The sequence below is a fragment of the Equus asinus genome, chromosome 25 (assembly GCF_041296235.1).
Source record: "Equus asinus isolate D_3611 breed Donkey chromosome 25, EquAss-T2T_v2, whole genome shotgun sequence".
In the NCBI taxonomy this organism is placed as follows: domain Eukaryota; kingdom Metazoa; phylum Chordata; class Mammalia; order Perissodactyla; family Equidae; genus Equus; species Equus asinus.
The window spans coordinates 39,087,455-39,106,772 of record NC_091814.1 but is presented as its reverse complement, the minus strand read 5'-3'; the positions used below and the strand labels follow the sequence as shown (position 1 = coordinate 39,106,772).

The 19,318-nt window shown below is 40.2% G+C and overlaps 1 protein-coding gene across 5 annotated transcripts in view; it reads left to right on the top strand.

Moving 5' to 3' along the window:
• Window positions 1-19,318, top strand: part of C25H1orf21 (chromosome 25 C1orf21 homolog) — a 208,191-nt gene that overhangs the window by 167,512 nt on the left and 21,361 nt on the right. For all 5 annotated transcript variants that reach the window (XM_044758790.2, XM_070497120.1, XM_070497123.1 and 2 more), the window contains one exon: window positions 12,293-12,369. In XM_044758790.2, coding sequence (XP_044614725.1) covers window positions 12,293-12,369 — 77 coding nt within the window. The remainder of the gene's footprint in view (window positions 1-12,292; window positions 12,370-19,318) is intronic.

Sequence of the window (19,318 nt, the reverse complement as noted above, 5' to 3'; positions counted from 1 at the left end):
CCATAAGTCATCTTCACATGGTAAGAGTTTCCCCTATGTTCTGGTACATGCCAGCAAAATACAAGCAGGATTTAAAAATAAAACAAAACTTATCCTTCAGAAACGTGGATGCCACCTTATATTTGAGTCACATGGTCCAGGACACTCATTCCTTTGAACACAAAATTTGGGGGAAACATATTAGCCTAGAACACTGACTTTACTCAGTGATCACTTTAGATGCTTTACCGAGGTCTTCTGACAGAATCAGTTTTGTATCTAAATGATAAAAATAATCGTTCTAATTTAGTGATTATTTCTGTGCATCATCATAAACAGCCTTTTAATAGTTACTTTGAAAGAAGAGTGTGGTAAGTGGTGAACAGTGTGGCTATCACCACTAACCAAATGGGTATTTATGACTTGGAATTAAATTTCTAAGATAGCAAAAAAAAAAAAATTCAAGTTGCATTTTATTTCAAATTAGAAGTGAAGATGATAAGCCCTGGAAACGTTAGATGACTCAAAAAGTTAGTGACTCCGATTCTGAAAATGCTGCTGTGAGATGTGTTTAAAAAGTTTAAATTGTTTCATGAAATGTAAGTGTGGAAAAAATAATATTTCCAAATTAATATGTTTTTTACAGAATGTGTTATTTTAAATATCTGTGTAACTGAATTAATAGAGTATGCATTATAAGGAGTCACCTGAAGGTCCCAACCACATCCCTGAAGGATTGTATATTGAAGTTGCCAAGACACGTTTCTGAGGAGCTTCCCTTTGGAAGATTGGGAATCACTTTATATTTTGGCCTGTATAGTTAGTTCATTAAAGCTCTAACAACATGTACTTTAACATGTTTTTCTCTCATTGCCAGTCCCGGTTTTGGGGGTTTTTTTTTGACCTTTTACTCACGTAGGAAAAGATTTTCACATAAGTTGAGAGGCAAAGTGTGAGGGAACAAGGAAACTAGCTCTAAAGACTTCCTTGCCTGGTAGGCTCTAGAAAGGGCGAGAATGGCGAAAACGAGATGGAACATTCGGAAGGCGTTTACGTAAGGTAGACTTAGTCAAGTAAGGCTCATTGTACCATTAGCAAGCCCCTGATTGGAAAGCTTCCTGATCAGAGAACCTCGGAGGGATGAGAAATGACAGCGCAGGGGACATGGTTCATTTGTTCTTACCTTTTCTCCCCAGCTTGGTGTCAGCCTGCCGAAGGGGGCCCAGTCCCATCATTGTCCCACATCAACAGTACGTGCTTAGCTCAGTTGTCTTATGGGAACGTACACCAAATTTGAGGGCAAATGTCGAGAAAACCACTATGGGAGCTTTTCTAGAAAACTTGTAAAAGACTGAGAAGATAAGCAAAGAACAGACACTCAGGATTAAACGTGCCCCTTTTTGTTGCGAAGGTTAGAGTGAAGATAGTTCTAGCAGCACATTTCTCCAAAAAGAGAAAAAGGAGGAAAAAAAAGAATGTTGCTTACTCTTTTATTGCCTAAGTACCACATTTCAATTTTAAAGAGCTTTTTCAACTCAAATGCTAGCTACAACCAACCAGCCTGTTCCTAGCCTTGGGCCAAAAGTACATCAATGATGGAACAACGCCAGATGTGATTATTGACTGTCAGGACTATGTATAGAAATCTGGTGGCTGACTCCACATTGTGAAATAATCGTACCATGACAGAATTGACGCTTGTGTTAGCTGGAGAGCCTGGGGGCCCTGGTAAAACATTGGCTTCTCCTCATTTACTCTGACTTCTGATGGGAAGAGGTTGCAGAAGGGTATAGAAGAGTGGATGGGTACAGAGCTAAATTTAGAATTAACTGGGACTAATCATCGAAGTGATGGAAGAAATAATAAATGAAAAAGAAATCTGTTCCTTTCCACCAGTGAGAAACTTAAAACTCCTATATGTGAAAACATAAAAAGATTATTAAAAAAATACTTTAAAAAGTCATAATACATGCAACAGAGAATTTATACATTTTATTAATATGTATAGTAAAAGAAAAAGACTATTTTTAATAAACAGAGTTCATAGGCAAAAGAAAAAAAGACATTGTGGTAGCTATTGCTTTTCTTCTAGCAAGCCCCCTCAATCCTGCTGCGAGGCCCCACCCCTCTTTCCATGGTGGTCGGCATTTGGTGGACAAGAGGCAGGCTAATCAGTGTTTCCCTAGGATCCTTGTAACTGGGGCTAACAGGGAAGACCCTCTTGCCTGTTAGGTCACAGAGCTGGAAGGGTTGAATCTGGGGTTGCCACAGGGTCATGAAGAAAATGAAACCAATGTAATGAGTAAAGATGAGAGCCAGGCAGAGAGAGGGCATTGCTTGACCACCTGGATCCAGTTGAGCCTGAGATTAGATCCACCCCTGTGAGGTAAACCAGTAAATTCCAGGCCTTCAGACAGGTGTTCTCTCCATCTGCGGTGCTTCTCTGCCATCCCTCCAACACACACAGGACCTGGCTCTCACCTGCTTCACTCCTACATTTATATTGGTTGGACTCCACATGGATAGATCTTGTGATAAATAAACGATCTCGTCTAAAAGATGGTTGCATTCTAATGTATCCATTCAGAAAGACTACATTTTCTCCTAATTTCTTCTGATTGTTTGGGCCATCCAGGAATAGACCCCAAAGCTTAGGTTTCATATCCTTTCAGAAAAATGCACCTCTGCCCGGCCCTATTTCTGCGTTAACAGCCGTGTCACCTTTCCTTTGCTTGCCCAAAAAGATGCCTTGTCTTAGAATGTCAGCCCATCTGTTGTGCATTCGTAGCAAGGAAGAAAAAGCACTTGTTTTTATCCCTATTTCACCCGTTTAATCAGTTACCCTAAGCCTCCTTTCTTTCCCATTTTGTCACCACCATTCTGCACCATCAGCTAAGCCAAAAATCTGGCTGTCATTCTTGCCTGTACCTTTCCCCTTCCACCTCCCCTATACATCCAGTTGACCTCGAATCTTATCAATTCTTGTATTATCATTTAGCATATGGAATTTTTTTCTCTGACATTTGCAATTGCCCCATGAGGACAGGGATCTTGTTTGTCTTTTTCTTGTTTCCCTCAAACCCTAGCAAGATGCCTAGCATGTAGTGGGCACCCGGTAATTTGCATGACAGCTCTCAAATATGTTCCCTTGTCTCTAGTCCCAGAGCAACTAGCTATCTTATTAATACAAACTATCATTTGTTAAGCACTTCTGTGCAACAGATAACCCAGGGAAGTTGGTACTACTCATCCTCATATTACAGCTGAGGAAACTGAAGTCCAGAAATTCCATAATCTGCTCACCGTTGCACAAGTAGAAAGTGGAGAGGTGGTCTGAGTCCAAACCCATACTCTTACTATCTACTCTGCTGTGCCCCTCTTGTCTTCTGTAGCTTTTCATAGAATTCTTCCAGTTTACTGGCACAGCTTCCTCACTGGCTCTCTGCTTCCATCTCTGAAACACAATTCTGCCAGAAGCTTCATAAACTCCTTCCGTGGTTCCTCTTGTTTCCAAAGGAAAATCCAAATGGCCAAACTTGAGCCCTTCCTGGCCCAGCCCCTGCCCACATCACCACCTCATCTCTCATACTCCCTCCTGGCACCCCATGCTCTCTCTGGGTGTACCACGCTCTGTATGGTTCTCAGTGCATCCCGTATTCCTCAGTCTTCGAGACCCAGCCCTGCCTGCTTCCTTCTCCAAGAAGCTTCCCTGACCTCCTCCTCTGGGTTAAGGGTCATCACAAGTGCTTCACCATACAAACTTCTATCTTTTTAAAACATGTGTTCACTTTCCTATTTGTTTTTAGTGGGTGAGGATCATATCTGATTCACATAAGTACCATTAAATAGTGATTTAGTGAAGAATGGGCCGTTAGGTTTCTCTACCATGGTTTTCCACTAGTACTTGTTAATCCATGTTTCGGTCACAGTGACTTTTCATTGTGATCCATGGACCTGATTTTGACATTGGTTTGACCTGAGAAAAGTGAGTTTTGCAGATAGGATAGGTTGAATAATGACACACACAGCCCACTTCCCAAGATGTCTACATCCTCATCCCCAGGCCCTGTAAATATGTTACCTTACATGGGAAAAGGAACTTTGCAGATAGGATTAAATTAAGTTTCTTGACATGGCGAGGCCATCTTGGATTATCTAGGTGGACCCAGTGTAATCACAAGCATCCTTATAAGAGGGAGGAAGGAGGAACAAAGTTAGAAAAAGAAGATATAAGGATGGAAGCAGAGATCAGAGAGGAAAGATGCTAAGCTGATGACTTTGAAAATGGAGAAGGGAGCAACCATGAGCCAAGTTAGGCAGCCTCCAGAAGCTAGAAAAGGTAAGAAAACAAATTCTCCCTTGGAGCCTCCAGAGCCTGCAAACCAATTTTAGACTTCTGATGGCCAATTTTATGTTTTAAGCCATTAGTTTATGATAATTTGTTAAGCATCAATAGGAAACCAGTATAAATTTTGTACCTTGAAATATGGTAGTACTGTAATAAATACCTAAAAGTGTGGAAGTGGCTTTGGAATTGGGAAGTGGACAGAAACTGGAAGAATTTTAAGGAGTATGATAGAAAAAGCCTAGATTGCCTTAAAAAGTTAGTAGAAATATGGATATTAAAGCCTTACTGGTGAGGGCTCAGAAGAAAATGAAAAGCATGGTAGAGAAAACCTATATCATCTTAGAGAATATAAATCATCATAAACAGACTATTGGTAGAAATATGGACATGAAAGGCACTGCTGGTGAGGGTTCAGAAGGAAATGAAGAACATCTTATTTGAAACTGGAGTAAGAGTGACCCTTGTTATACAGCAGCAGAAAGCTTAGCTGAATTGTGCCCTAAGTGATGTAAAAAGAAGAATTTGTAAATAATGAACTAGAAATATTTAGCTGAGAAGACTTCCAAGCAGAATATTGAAGTTATGGCCTAGTTTCTTCTTTCTTCTTATAGAAAAATCTAACAGGAAAGAGGTAAATTGAGGGAAGAACTCTTATCAAAAAAGAACCAGGACTTGATTTAGGAAATTCTCTCAGCCTATCCAGATTGCAGAGGACACTAAAACTAGGAGATTCACTGTCAGAAAAGCGTACTCTGAAGATAAAGCCAAGAGTGTGGTTGGACCATATTTTGCTGGTTTCTGGAAAGGATTAAAAAGTCAGAGTATTAATCACACTGATGGCTCTTTGTATAGATTAGACATGTGGTTTAGGCATGAATTCCCTTAGCCGTCTCAGCAGAAGCCGTGAATAGAAATGGGATTATTCAGGAAAGATCGTGGAGGAGCCTCCTATGTAATGGAGTGAGTACTCATAACACACACAGGAGACCCATGAGATTCTTGAGGATTTTATGCCAGCAAAAACACTGCCAGTTTGAACAGAAAAGGACAGAAAGAGGGTGAAATGAAAGAAGGTTGTCACATTCCCAAAATTCCACAGACAGAAAACAAGCTGATAAAACAGCTCAGCTACAAATATGTGCTACCCTTCAAGAAAATGAAAGGATGACTACAAAGACAGAGCCGTGGGCCCAGACGGCAGTCTTGAGCCACAGAGGATTATTCTTAGGCCTTAAAACCCAACTCCAGTTGGATTTTGAAATTGCTTGGGACCGATGGTGTCTTTTTTTCTTTCATTTTTCTCCCTTTTTAAATAGGAATACCTATAGCTGTTATTTTATGCTTGTCCCACCATTGTATTTTGGGAGCAGATAACTTGTTTTCTGGTTCCAGAGGTTCACAGATGGAGAATTCTGCCCAGGATGGATTATACCCAGAGCCTCATCCATATCTAATTTAGATGATTTAGATAATGAGATTTGGGACTTTTGAGCGGATGAGATTTGGATGAGATTTGAATTGATGCTGTAATGGGTTGTTTGGGGTAAATGTATTTTGCATGTGGGATGGGTATGTATCTTTGGGGGCCAGGGAGAACACTGTGGTAGGCTGAATAATACCTCCCCCAAAGATATCCACATCCTAACCCATGGAGCCTGTAAACGTGTTATCTTACATGGGAAAAGGGACTTTACAGATGTGGTTACATTAAGGATCTTGACATGGAAAGATTTTCTTGAGTCATTTGAGTGCGCCCAGTATAATCACAAGGATCCTTATAAGAGGGAAGCAGGAGAATCAGAGTTAGAAAAAGAAGATGTAAGGAGAGAAGCAGAGGTCAGAGAGGAGAGAGGATGCCACCCTGCTGCTTAGAAGATGGAGGAAGGGACCATGATCCAGTGAATGTAAGTGACGTCTAGAAGCTGGAAAAGTCGGAGAAACAGATTCTCTCCTATAGACTCCAGAAGGAAGGCAGCCTTGTGGACTCTTTTTAGACTTCTGACCTCCAGAAGTGTAAGATAATAAATCAGTGTTGTTTAAGCCATTAAATATGTGTTAATTTGCTACAGCAGCAATGGGAAAGCAATACAGCAGATTTTCTGGACCTGACAGATTTGGAATTAAGAGAGTTGTGGGTGTGTCCAGCTAGGTCAGTACTGCTAGGGTCTGGTTTTTAGCTGGCTTATACAACATGATGAATGTGAGAAAAAAGATTGTGCCTGTAAGAAAAACTAGATCATTTAACTTTTTGCTTTTAGCTTTGATATTTGCGGTTTCTCGACTTAGTGAGGAAAACCTGTCACGGTTTTGGTTCATCCCAGGAAAAGTTTAACAATTCTGCACAAATTGTGGCTTTTTATTTGTTAAAATATTAAAGACATGATGGATGATACATTTCTTGTTCTAATATTTTGTTAACTTTGATCAAAGATACTTTTATTTTTCTGGCCATATTTTTACCCACCAGAAAAATCTAGCATAAAGCATGTTTATATTCTGCCAGTCAGCTCTGAAATGCAATCTTTTAGAGACCATCATCTTTCTTTTTTTTTAAGATTTTATTTTTCCTTCTTATCCCCAAAGTCCCCCAGTACATGGTTGTATATTCTAGTTGTAGGTCCTTCTGGTTGTGCTATGTGGGATGCCACCTCAGCATGGCTTGATGAGCAGTGCCAGGTCCGCACCCAGGATCTGAACCTGCGAAACCCTGGGCCACCGAAGCAGAGCGCGCAAACCCGACCACTCGGCCACGGGGCCGGCCCCAGGGACCATAGTCTCTTGATAGTTGAATTCTTAAAATCTTTGGTCTTGTTATTATGGATCACAGTGAATATGATTCACATTCCCATGTGTTTTGTTTTATTTGATGTTTGGAGAGGAGAAGTGAGAAATGGAAAAATCAAAGGGGGTGTGGTTGTGGGTGTGAGTGCAGGTTCTAGGGCGTAAATCACAGATTTTGCCTCTATTCTATCTTCCTGTGTCCAGGTGGCATTTAGGATAATTTCCTAATGCTTATCCACTACAGTCAGCTAACCAAGAAGTTTCAGCTTTGTTGTGAAGTCTAAACTCTCAGTGGCATTTTGGCCCAATTTAAACTTTGAATAGTTGAGTTTTTTCCATGTTTCCATAAATCACACAAAATTTACTACGGATAAGATATTTGACAAGAGTTACAGATCAGACTATTCAGAAAGGAAGATTGGTATGATTAATATTACGTAGTTCAAGAAAGGAAGAAAACATACTTCTTTTAAAAAAAATAGCATTGTAGTAGTCAATAGGGCTACTTAGAAATATTCCAGTTCTGCTCCTTCTGAGCACATAGTGGGATTTCACTCTCTTGAGTTTAGGTCCTGTGGTGTGCTTTGGCCAAGTAAACATGAGCAGTTAACTTTTTGCTCAACTCTAGTCTTCCCTCCCCTGCATGGTGCTTATGAGAGCACGTGTGGACATGGAGCCTCCATTAGCCTGAGTCCCTGAGTGATGAGAATGAGCAGAGCCCTCCTACCAGCCTGCGCTGGACACGTAGCATGTGTAAGACATGAGCTTGTATTTTATTAAACTACTGATATCAGGGGTGGTGTGTTGTTGCAACATAACCTACCCTATCCTAACTGAGACAAGCATCTCAGGCAAAAATTGAATGTGGTTCTTCAAATTAGTTAATTCTTGGAGATATATCATCTTGTTGAAAACGTCCTTAACTTATCATTCTCAGTGTAACTTATAACAACATTGTAGCTTGTTTCTTTTATTTACTGACATAATGGCTTAATGACTTTTTTCTACATTTGTTGGTATACAATTAACTCTGTTCTGAGCAATTTCTTACTGTTTACTTTTTTAAGATTATTTTAAACGTTTCCAATCTATGTTGAGAAGCATTATGTGAAAAATATTAGGTGCTTTAAAACTGATTGACCCCACTTAATATTTGCTTGATAAAAATGAGGTGCATGGCTATATTTTAATTTATAGAAAAAGAATTTATGTAAAGCTGAGACTTTCCATACCAACTTCATCGCTAGTAAATAATTCTAACAAAATACTAATAATTCTAATAATCTCCTTGGACAAGTCATTATAATGGAAGTGTTGACTTCATGTAATTATACTGATACTGGTAGGCACGAGTCAGTAGTTGTATCTGGTAGCTTGGGCCTTGCCATTTGTTAACATCCAGAAATTCTAGTAGAGTGAATATGGCTCAGCTAATCACCATCATTCAGAAAACAAGATAAAATTCCTTTATCTTTGAAGGAGGCAATGTCCTATCTCATGTTAATACCACTTGAGAAATCACATATAAAACATCAAATGAGATTGTTTTCTTAGAGAGTACGTCCTATGGGTTATTCCCCAAAAGCTGGAATGATTACTCCTTTATTTTATAGCTAAATGTGCTCCTCTTTTAAAAATATGTGTGCATACCCCCCCAAAAAACCTCCTTATTCTAGATAATTAAAGTAGTTACCTTTTCTAGTTTTCAGGTACTTTCTGAAATGCGGTGGTTCAAATGTACACACATACACAGAGTCTGTGTAGGGGGAAACCCTTTGAGAGTTCACATTTAGTGCTTTTGTGTCTTTTCTCTGCGTAGGTCCCTCATTAGCAGTCCCAACTATTACTCCAACCCCCACTACTTTTCTCTAGGCCTCCAGCTTTCTGCATCCATCTGGACCCCGGGATTTCTTTCTAAGACAGAACTTCCTACTCCTGGGCCCAGAAGAAGAAAATGAGATGCCTCCCCACACTTCCAACCCACAACAACTCAGGGAACCTCATAGGACTGTAGCTGCCTAGGCCCTCTCAGACTCGGTGGGACAACACAGGGAAAGCGGTGATAGGAGAGAAGGAGTTCCATCCCTCGCCGACACGGAGGATGCCTCTGTCACTTCCTGAATGCGTTGTGTTGCTTCCTTCAGAATTAAGGAGGCGAAGTTGGAGGGAATTTTTTAAAGAAGCTGTCAGTTTCTCTTGGTATTCTGACTTTCTTTTGAGAGGTGCCACCCCGGGATTGGAAAGCAGCAGCGTTGATACAGTTGGTTTGACTGTCTCCAGCATCAGAGAAACTAAGAAGGGAGTGATAAGTTTACTGTACACACTGACAAGTGTGTTCTGTTCTTAAAGAAATAAAATTATTCCAAGCAAAGGAGAAAGTTGTTTGATTTGCTATTTAATCACTGTCACTACCTGGCATTAGTTTGCAAACATTTTTGATTGATGGAGGCTTTTCTTCAACGGATAGAGCCCCTAAATATAAAACAGTTCAAGGGGTTGCCACTCTGGTGGGCCATTGTGTTGACGCCCCAGGCAGCTGTGCAGAACCCCAGGGCTCCGTCTGAAAACTGCTCTGTGAAAGCCCAACTGGGGGAGTCTTGTGCACAAAGATATCTTGTCTCTGAAATAGAAGTTCTCAAACATTCTGCTTGGGTTCAAATCCCAACGCTGTCACTTACTACTTACATGATCTCAGGTAAGTGTTTCACCTCTCTGTGCCTCAGTTTCCTCGTCTATGAAATGTGGATAATAAACGTACCTATCTTGGAGAGGTATAGCGGGCATAAAAATGAGTTAGTATATGTAAATCACTTAGAACAGTGGCTGACTTACCGTGAGTGCTCAGTGAGTTCATTGAACTTGATGAGTGGTAATTTGAAAAAACAATACACTATGAATACATAATAGAAATTTCTATTTAATTATATATGCTTTTTTTTTTTGGTAACTGGAAACTCTGAAGCTGCTTTTGCTCCCTTTACCTCTGCCTCTCCTTTGGTCTCTCGCTTCCTGGAAGTACACACCTGTGTGATGTACTGAGAGGTGACTTCTCTCTCCTGAGCATGAGCACCGTGCCCATCCAATGAGTCTCTGTTGATTGGGGGGTTCACCATGTGTTTTTAAGGAAGATTTGGTGAGGCAATGTAATTACGAAAGGTATAGTTTAATAAATTGAATATAAACAATATAATTGTATATCATTTATAATCTTAGAATTGGAAGCCACTTTCCTGCCTCAGCAATGTTTAAAATTACTGTGTATCATTTAAGCTCAAAGAGTTCGGGAAATTATGTGAATAAAGAAAAGGTATAAGTTTCTGTCATATCAAATGTGTCCATTTTCAATGCTTAATCCAAGCAGACAGAAAGTTTAAGGGAAAAAATGACTAACCTGGGAACCTACCTCTTCAGTCCTGCAGAGACTACATATGAGCTATTTTTATCTCTGACTGTTACAAAGAAGTTCATCATTTGTTGACATCATTCATTCACGCCACCAATATTTGATGCGCCCCTCCTGTGAAGTGCCAAGCCCCTAGCCAGGCTCTGTGGCCCAGAGGGTAGAGAGGACATGGCTCTGCCCTCCTGGAGTTTAGAAATTAGAGTTTTCTAATTTCTCCCACTTGCTTTGTAAAAAATAAGGTAATTCATCTGTTGTTCCCTGACTACATCAACAGAGAGAACAATGTTTATTTTATACTTTTTAAATGTTCATGAAAACGTTCTTAAGTCAAGCGGGAGATAAAGAAGGTAAGATAGACTGCAAAAGAATTATAATGGGGGCCCGGCCCCATGGCCAAGTGGTTCAATTTCCGTGCGCTCCGCTTCAGCGGGGTGGGTTTGCGGGCTCAGATCCCCGGCCTGGATGTACTCCACTCATCAGCCACTGTGTGGAGGTGTCCTACATACAAAAAACAGAGGAAGATTGGCACAGATGTTAGCTCAGGGCTAATCTTCCTCAAGCAAAAGAAAAAGAGGATTGGCAACAGATGTTAGCTCAGGGGGAATCTTCCTCAGCAAAAAAATTAAAAAAATTAAATTAAAAATTTTTTTAAAAGAATTATAATGATTGTTTCTTTTCCTAGAAGATCACAAAGAAAATTACCCTATGTTTTGGAGTACTCATGTTAAGCTCATGTTTAATGGCAAATAACAAACAACCACAGCATGTCAGTCACTGGAGTTTCACTGGCTTAAATGGCTTCTGCTGTCCTAGGGGAAATATGAACTCTTGAAGGAGTTCATTTGGGGACCATCTGTTTTATGTGCCATCTCACACCATTCTGCATGTGGTGAGAATGGTGGGTTGACCCACAGGAGTTTTTATTGCTTTCCCTAGCCTGGGTCTTTAATTATTGCCACCCCTCAGGTTCCTGGAGTGTATATAGTCACCGGTTAAATAGGTTTAGAAGAGTCCTTCCTTTCATTTGGGGGTGTGTTTTGAGAGCAAATGAGAAAGGACCTTGAATATTTTTTTTTAAAGGTAATGTTGTAAAAAGAGCAGCCGTATTAATGAGAGAGTGTGCTTACTGATGGGCTTGAATTTTAAGATTTGAGCTTGTTTCTTTCCCACGTGGCTGGTATACTGGGAATGAAAAACGAGGTCAAGCTACAAGCCAAAGCTGGGCTTCTTGAATAGAGGCTAGTATTGAATTTTATTAATTCAATTGAATTCAATCCCAATATTTGTTGCAGGTGGACAATATTAGTTATTTTTAGTCATGTTCCTGTCCGTGTCCCTGCTAGGGCCTTGTGCAAACTTTATGTCTCAATAACTACGGTTGTCTTTTCCACGTAAAATGCACTGGTCAGTTAACCTAGGCAAGTAAACAATGGCTGTGATCATGCTACTGCTGCTGTTTGTGAAACTAGAATCTTCTGTTCTTTGGTTCTCTTACTATTTTCAGCAACTCCACCCAAAAATCAAATGTTAGTTGCAAATTTTCTAAAAACCTTCCTCTCTATTATAAAGCTGATTCCTGTTTTCATGACAGTGGTCCCTGTGAAAACGTCTGGCGATTCTCTCGTACTGTGTAACATCTTTGCAAGGACTTTTGTCGTTGTGAAGTAACCAACTGTGGAGGGTCCCAAACAAAGCTAATATTTCTGTGATGAAAATCCAGGCCGTTGTTTAATTACTGATTCTCATCTTGTCCTTTGCATGTGTGTGTTTATGTGTTTCAGGAAAAAAGTGCCAGTTCAAATGTAAGACTTAAAACTAATAAAGAGATTCCAGGATTAGTTCATCAACCCAGAGCAAAGTAAGTTCTCGTTCCTATTTTTCTTTTATTGTGTTTAAAGCTAAAGATGTTTTCAGAGAGACCTCCATTTTGCGTACCTGATAATCAAGACTTATTACAAAGCTCCAGTAATTGAGACAGTGTGGTTTGGTCTAATGGAACAGAACAGAGAGTCTCAGAACAGGCCCACAATAGATGACAGAGCCGACATTTCAGATCAATTAGAAGAAAATAAAGGGGAATATCTTTATGACTGTGGGATAGGGGAGAATTTTTAATAGGTCACAAAGGATGCAGATCTTAAGGAAAATGAGTAATTAATATGACTGCATTAAAATTAAGAACTTCTGTTTATCAAAATATACCTTAGGAGAGTAAAAGGCTGCAAAATGATGGAATATATTTACAGCACGTTTATTGACAACAGTTGAGTTTCGAGCATATGTAAAGTAATTCTACAAATCACTAGGTAAAAGACAGAGAACTCGTGGAAAAACAGGCTAAAGACATGAACAACCATTTGACTGAAAAGGAAACATGAATACTTAATGTATATTAAAAAATACCATTTCATACCACAAGATGGGCAAAAACTCAGAAATCTGACAATACAAAAGGTTGATCGGCTTATGAAACGACAGGCGTTCTTGAGCCTTGCTGGTGGGGATATAAACTGGTACAATTACTTTGTAAAAGAATTTGCGTTATCTAGTAAAATGGTTCCTAGGCTTATATACCTTACCCCCAGCAATTCCACTCGCAGGTGTATACCTTAGAGAAACTCTTGTACCATGCGCCAGCAGACTTATTTTGAAATGTCCGTTGTTTCTGTAAGCTCTTAAGGCTCTTGAAAGTAAAACTCGAATGCCCATCAAAAGTATAATGGGTAACAAAAATGTGGCCTATTCTTATGATGGGAATACTACATACCAGTGAAAATGAATGACCTATAGCTACAGATATCAACATGAAGGAATCTCATAAATGTTGTGGCAGTAAAGTAAGCAGTAGTACCAGCCTATGTGCAGTTTCATTCATATAAAGTTCAAAAACAGGCAGAACTAGGCAATATGTTATATATGTATGTATATGGTAAAACAATAAAGACAAGCAAGGAAATGAAAAGGCATTGAATTCAGAACAGTGGTTCTTTCTGACTGGTTGCGAGACAATGGGACTGGGGTTTTATTTTTTAATCTGAGGAGTAATTACATGGGTTTTCCTTTAATTATTATTATTATTTACAAATGTACAAATAACATTGTATGTTTTCTTTTCTATGTGTTATGTATTTCACAATTAAAAAGTTAAAAGAGACTAATGGGTAGTTTTCTAGATTGTTCTAGAACTGGTTCTACCTTGGTGATAAAATGCACTTTGTGTGACTTGGAAGCTGCCTCGCCTTTCTTCAAAGATGCTCTATTAATCCCAGAAGCTACAGATCTCTTTAGTGTTGTTCCACCTAAATAGGAACAGATTCCCGAGGGTGCTGATCACACTAGAACATTTGACACAGTCCCCCCCCACCCCAAAATAAATTCGACTATGACATAAATGTCATAGTAGCCCCTGAATCAAACTCATAAGCAGAAGAAGTTGTGTTGTTTCTGGTTCTTCCCAGGAAATTGAGACAAAAATAACCTAGTTCATAATCACTTTCACCTGGCTCAATGGGATGTCTATGGGATGGCTGCAGCCACGGCCACCATGATGTGGCAGTTAGGACTCTTCCAGGGTGGTGAGTGAGCTCAGTGGCTTAATTTTTTTATTTTCGAAGAAAACTGGACATTTTAAAATCCACTTATCATTTTCAGTGTCAGAATAATGGTACAACTGGTTTTGGTACTCTTCGTTACACGTCATGCTGTGATCACAGCCTCCCTGGACCACTTCACTGGTAATCACTTTCATCTACACTCATTTTATCTGCCTTTGGGGACAACAGATATCTGATGACACAACCAAATCATTTTTCCTGCAAGCCCTTTGATATATGCTATTTCTAAACGTGTCCCTATTTCTGAGTTCTAACAAGAGGAACTATATTAAGGAGAATTTCATTTTTCCTTTATGGAACGAATGCTTATTTAACGCTGACACACTGCGACAGCACACTTTGCAGACTGGCATGTGCTGAAGCTTTCAGAGAAGCTGACTAAATTGGCTCATGTGTTTACATTAAAATTGTGAAGAAAATCCTCTGTTTTCTACACGGCAGCATGCTCTCGTGTGTGTGTGTGTGTCTATTTTAAACTGTGAGTCAGAACATTGCGTTCCTGGAATTCAACTACGGAATCTTTCTGGAGGGACAAGAGAAGAGTTTTACCTTTCCAACTTGCTGACATAGAGGATCAAGGAAACTGTTATTTATTATGCAGTTGCATAAAATAAGATAGTGAGGTTTTTTTCTCATGAGTGGAAGGACAGTTCCATACCTGATAATGGCAGATTTATTCATAATAAAGGCAGATAATCCTCACACCTTCATTTGATGCCACATGCAGAGCATATTCCTACTGACTTTGTGGTGTCAGGCAAGTGACCTCATGTTTCTGAGCTTCAGTTTTCTCAGAGAAAAATGCAGGTGAAAAATCCTGTCTTCTAGGGCTGGGGATTAAATGAAATAACATCTACCTGGTGCTTATCACTGTGTCTGATGCTTGGTAAGAACACTGTAACAGTTACAGACAGTCCAAATGCCCTTTAACAGGAAACTTGGTAAAATGAACTGCTTCGCGTTCACACCTGGCATATTAGCAGTTTTAAAAAGAATGTCCTGCAGCAGTGCACAGCACTGGAGGGACCCTAGTCATGTCATGCTGGAAGAAATGAGTCCATCCTGAAAGATTACGCAGGGCATCATGCACTCTTTATAAAATTAAAAACAACTGAAATAAATCATCTGCTTTTTAAACACAGAGAGAGACCAGTAAAGCAAGCTACAAGGAAAGTGAGGGTATGATGGTTCCTCGAGTTGAGGAGATGCACGAATGGGTAGGAAGTGAGTCAGCACTAGGTTGTGGTCAAGGTCTTAGCTTTTGGTTTTGGTTTTGGTTTCATGTGTGCTTTTTATACCTTTTTTAAAAAACAAAATAACTATCTACGTAAAAGTGAGCCATGCGTCAACTACTAGCAAGGGTGTGTGATGATGGGAAGATTAAGATTAACCCACTTCCCTGTGGTCCAGTTGAAAAATAATAATAATGATCATGAAGAAATAACTGTGTTCAGGCCAGGATTTGCCAGAACCCACTGAGTAACTGAATTTCTCTTTCTCAGGTGAAGTGTTAGGGAATTAGCACCTTGCCTTCTCATGCTTTTGTGGCTTAGGTTTTTATCATTTGGAAACTTTTTTTTAAGTCACTAAAAATGAAAGCCATGTCTCTTTCAGCTCTAAATCCCATTTTGCCCACCTTTCATTCATTTGATTACTTGTTATCAAGACTCCATAATGTTGTCATCTCTAGTCTCATGAAGCTGAGAAGTCACAGAAAGAAGAGACTTTGATGGCTCAGAGTAACTCACAGGAGCTTTGCCAGCGCCAACTGGGGGCCACAAGAAGTGCTCCAGGGGAGCATTGTCTTTTCCAAGGTTGAATTTTAGTTATTAGAGAGAAATAACAATTACTGAAATTATTAAGCTTTATTGCTTAAATCAAGTACCAAAATACAGGCCTTTATGAAATATTTTTAGATCTAATTAAGCTTAGCATCAAATATTCAAACTTCATAAACTAAATCATAAACAATTCAATTATCCCCTTCTTTATCTTGGGGAAAGATAGAAAAGCCACTGTGCTTTTTCTCCTCCCACTTCCCCTCTTACAATCATCAAATTGTGCATCAGAAATGATTTAAGAATTGAGCTGTTACCTCAACCTAGGGACTGTTTTTCACAGTGCAGTGTGTACTCTTGAATGTAAAAACTAGTATTCACGCCACTGTGTTGATTGTTTCCACATGAGAAGAGGGCATCCACATTTATCTGGGCAGGAGTGAGTTGATAGGGATAATTTATTTCATCAGAGTAAAAGTTCTGCTCTGCCCTTGTTGAAGAGATTTCAGGAACAGATGTATCCCTGAAACCAACCCATGGAGGGTGGCAGAGTGAGCCTCATGCGTTGGGGTTACACTATACCTAAGATGACGCACAGGTACCAAGGACCTTGTGTGGGCGTTTGCTCCATCTGGCAGTGTCGGCCACACTCCAGGGACAGCGGAGTTTACCTGAAAGAGCTCATTTAGTGCATCAGGATTTGATAATAAATAAGACACTCCTCCATTCAGTCTTTTTTGTTTAACACAGTCCACATACTGTATTTCAGGATGGCAGGATAGTGAATTATCTGCTGGGTGACTCTTCTCGGTAGATTTTGAATGATGTTCTAACACTCTTAGACGAAGAAAAAGCAGGCAGCATTTCTGTATCAGTGTGGTGTGATGGTAGAGATGCGCTGGATTGAAAGAAAGCTAGTTGCCTACATTGGTTAGAATTGTTTTTCAAAGGGCACATATGAAAATGAAGATGGTAATTCACTTCCTGACCATTGTACCCTCTCTCCCAGAATAAGGTTAATGTTTAGTTCAAGATTCAGATGGGGTTGAAAATACACTGTCTTGTCTAATTATTTCTGGATTGAGTGGCTTTTGTTCAGTTTGCTTTAATTAAGGAATACCTTTTTTAAAAATGGTTAGAAAGTATGTAGTTAAACTACACAAAACTGACTCCACTGAGGTTTTTGTGCTTGCTTTACTGTATATGCATCCGGAGGTCCTCATCATCACCTTTGGTCTCGGGGTCCTCATGTGGACCCCTGAGCCTGTGCCTTCTTGGTCACAGGGATGACAAGACACTTTTGCAGAGTCGCTTTTAATTAAGACTTCCCCTCCTGTCCATCTCACGTGCACGTGTGTGAATACTAACCAAAAGCCCTGTTTTCATGTTGTAGTATTTCAATAAAGGAGTAATGGAAGTTAGTAACACTCACAGAAATGTTAGCACTGGGAGGGACCTCAATGACCAGCCCACTGGTTTTATAGATGAGGAATCTGAGGCCTGCACCTCACCCATGCTAACAAACTGTGCCACCTCTGTCAGGGGTCATGAATCACATAAATTTAAATGGAGAGCACTTGGTCAATTAATTAAATATGTATTGCCCTCCTGATATATGCAAGGCAATGTAGGCTAAAAATGCTAACCCAAAGGATTCCACAATGAACATGAGATCCTAAAAACGCCATTTCCTAGAGAAACTACATATATATACATAGATATAGATATATCTGTATCTATCTATAGATAGATAGATACAGATATATCTTCATGCCTTTCCTTTCTGGGACCCAGAGCTGTCCAGCAGCCTCCTCTGCTGAGAGCTTGGCCAAGAACAGGAAGGACGCCCAAAATATGTCTGAGCAGCCACAGTGGGTGCCAGACTATTCCTGATCCCCACTCACAGGAAGTCCCCCAGGCTCTCCCTGGGAGCCCGTTTACACTGGCTTTAGACACAACCCTAAGAAACTTGGCAGTGCTGTTCCCAAGCCTGGAGTAGAAGCAGCAGCTGGGAAGAAAACTGAAAAGGGACTAATGCCTTCACTGACAAGAAGAGATGAGAGAAAAAGCTCAAGAGCAGGCAGAAGACAAAAGCTTAGAGTGTAAGACCATTTTGATTAAGGAGAGCCACCTCTACCCATCTAGTCATTATGACAAAGTTGAGTGATGTTTGTGATCCTCTATTAAAGAGCATACAGTTTTGAAAGGTTTGCATCCAAAGTGGCTCAAATAAAAAATGTTGTCACTTAAAGAAGTAAAACCGTGAAGAACCTGGGAAAACTCAGCTATGCAAAAGGCTTTTCTGTCCAGCCAGAGAAAAAGAAGAGACTGTTTAATGTATTCTCATCCTCCCAGATTCTGCCCTGCCTTTCTAACCTGCGTAACAGGACAGTTACCTTATTTCAATGATCATACAAAGGACGGCAAAAATTACCTGTTAGACGTGAAAGTGCCTTACCACCATGAAAGTTGATCACTGGGATCAGATGTTTTCATTGTTTTCCTTTTATATCTGAGCTGTTATCACTGTGCCCCCAGATTTTATATCTTGGTTTTACACACAAGAGAAAACCTCCTTTGAACCCCATTATCTGTCATGGGAAGACTGAAGGGTTTGGGGTCACTTGGCTCACTCTCTGTGGCCCCTAAATGATGAGGCATAATGCTAAGGAGTATGTCAGATAGTTGCTCACCACACCTAGCCTGGAAGGGAAGGAGCTATTCCAGAGCCCCCAGCACACTCCACCCCTACTCCCAGCCTCCACAACCAACAGGCACTAACAGTAACCGTAAGAAACGCTGTGCACTGTGACTCTCACTCCGGCATCTTTAACTTCCTTGGAACACCCACAACTATTTGCTCGTAGAAACCATTGTCATTAAGATCGTGTTGCCACGAAGGCCCTTTCCTTCCCACGCCCTTCCCATCTTTGATTCCTTTCTGCTCTCCTTACCTTGTGTTTTGCCCTCACTAATCATGTCCATCTGTTAAATAGCGTAGGACAAGCAAACACACAGGGCAAGTGTTTGCAGACCTGCCTCCTGAACTGCTCCCACACGCAGTGGAATTTCAGTTCCAAAGAGGTGCATTTGCTGTCGCCAGTGCAGAAGGTGTTCAGGGGTGAGGTCACGTTCTCAGCTCCTTTGCTGCCAGCCCACACCTACACAGGCAGCTGAACATCATGCTGATGCTGACAACCTTTGTAAAATACACATTTCAGTATAATAACTGGGATATATTTTCTTTTTGCGGTTACTCACAGGGTTGAAATATGCCATGTGCTGCTTGCCTATGTTTTTTTTTTTTAAATCACAAATGTTTGTCTGAAGAAAGAATTTGGCACACACTTCACAGTCACAGCACTATAAATAAGGTGCACATTGAAAGGAAATTATATTCTTTAAATCATAGAAA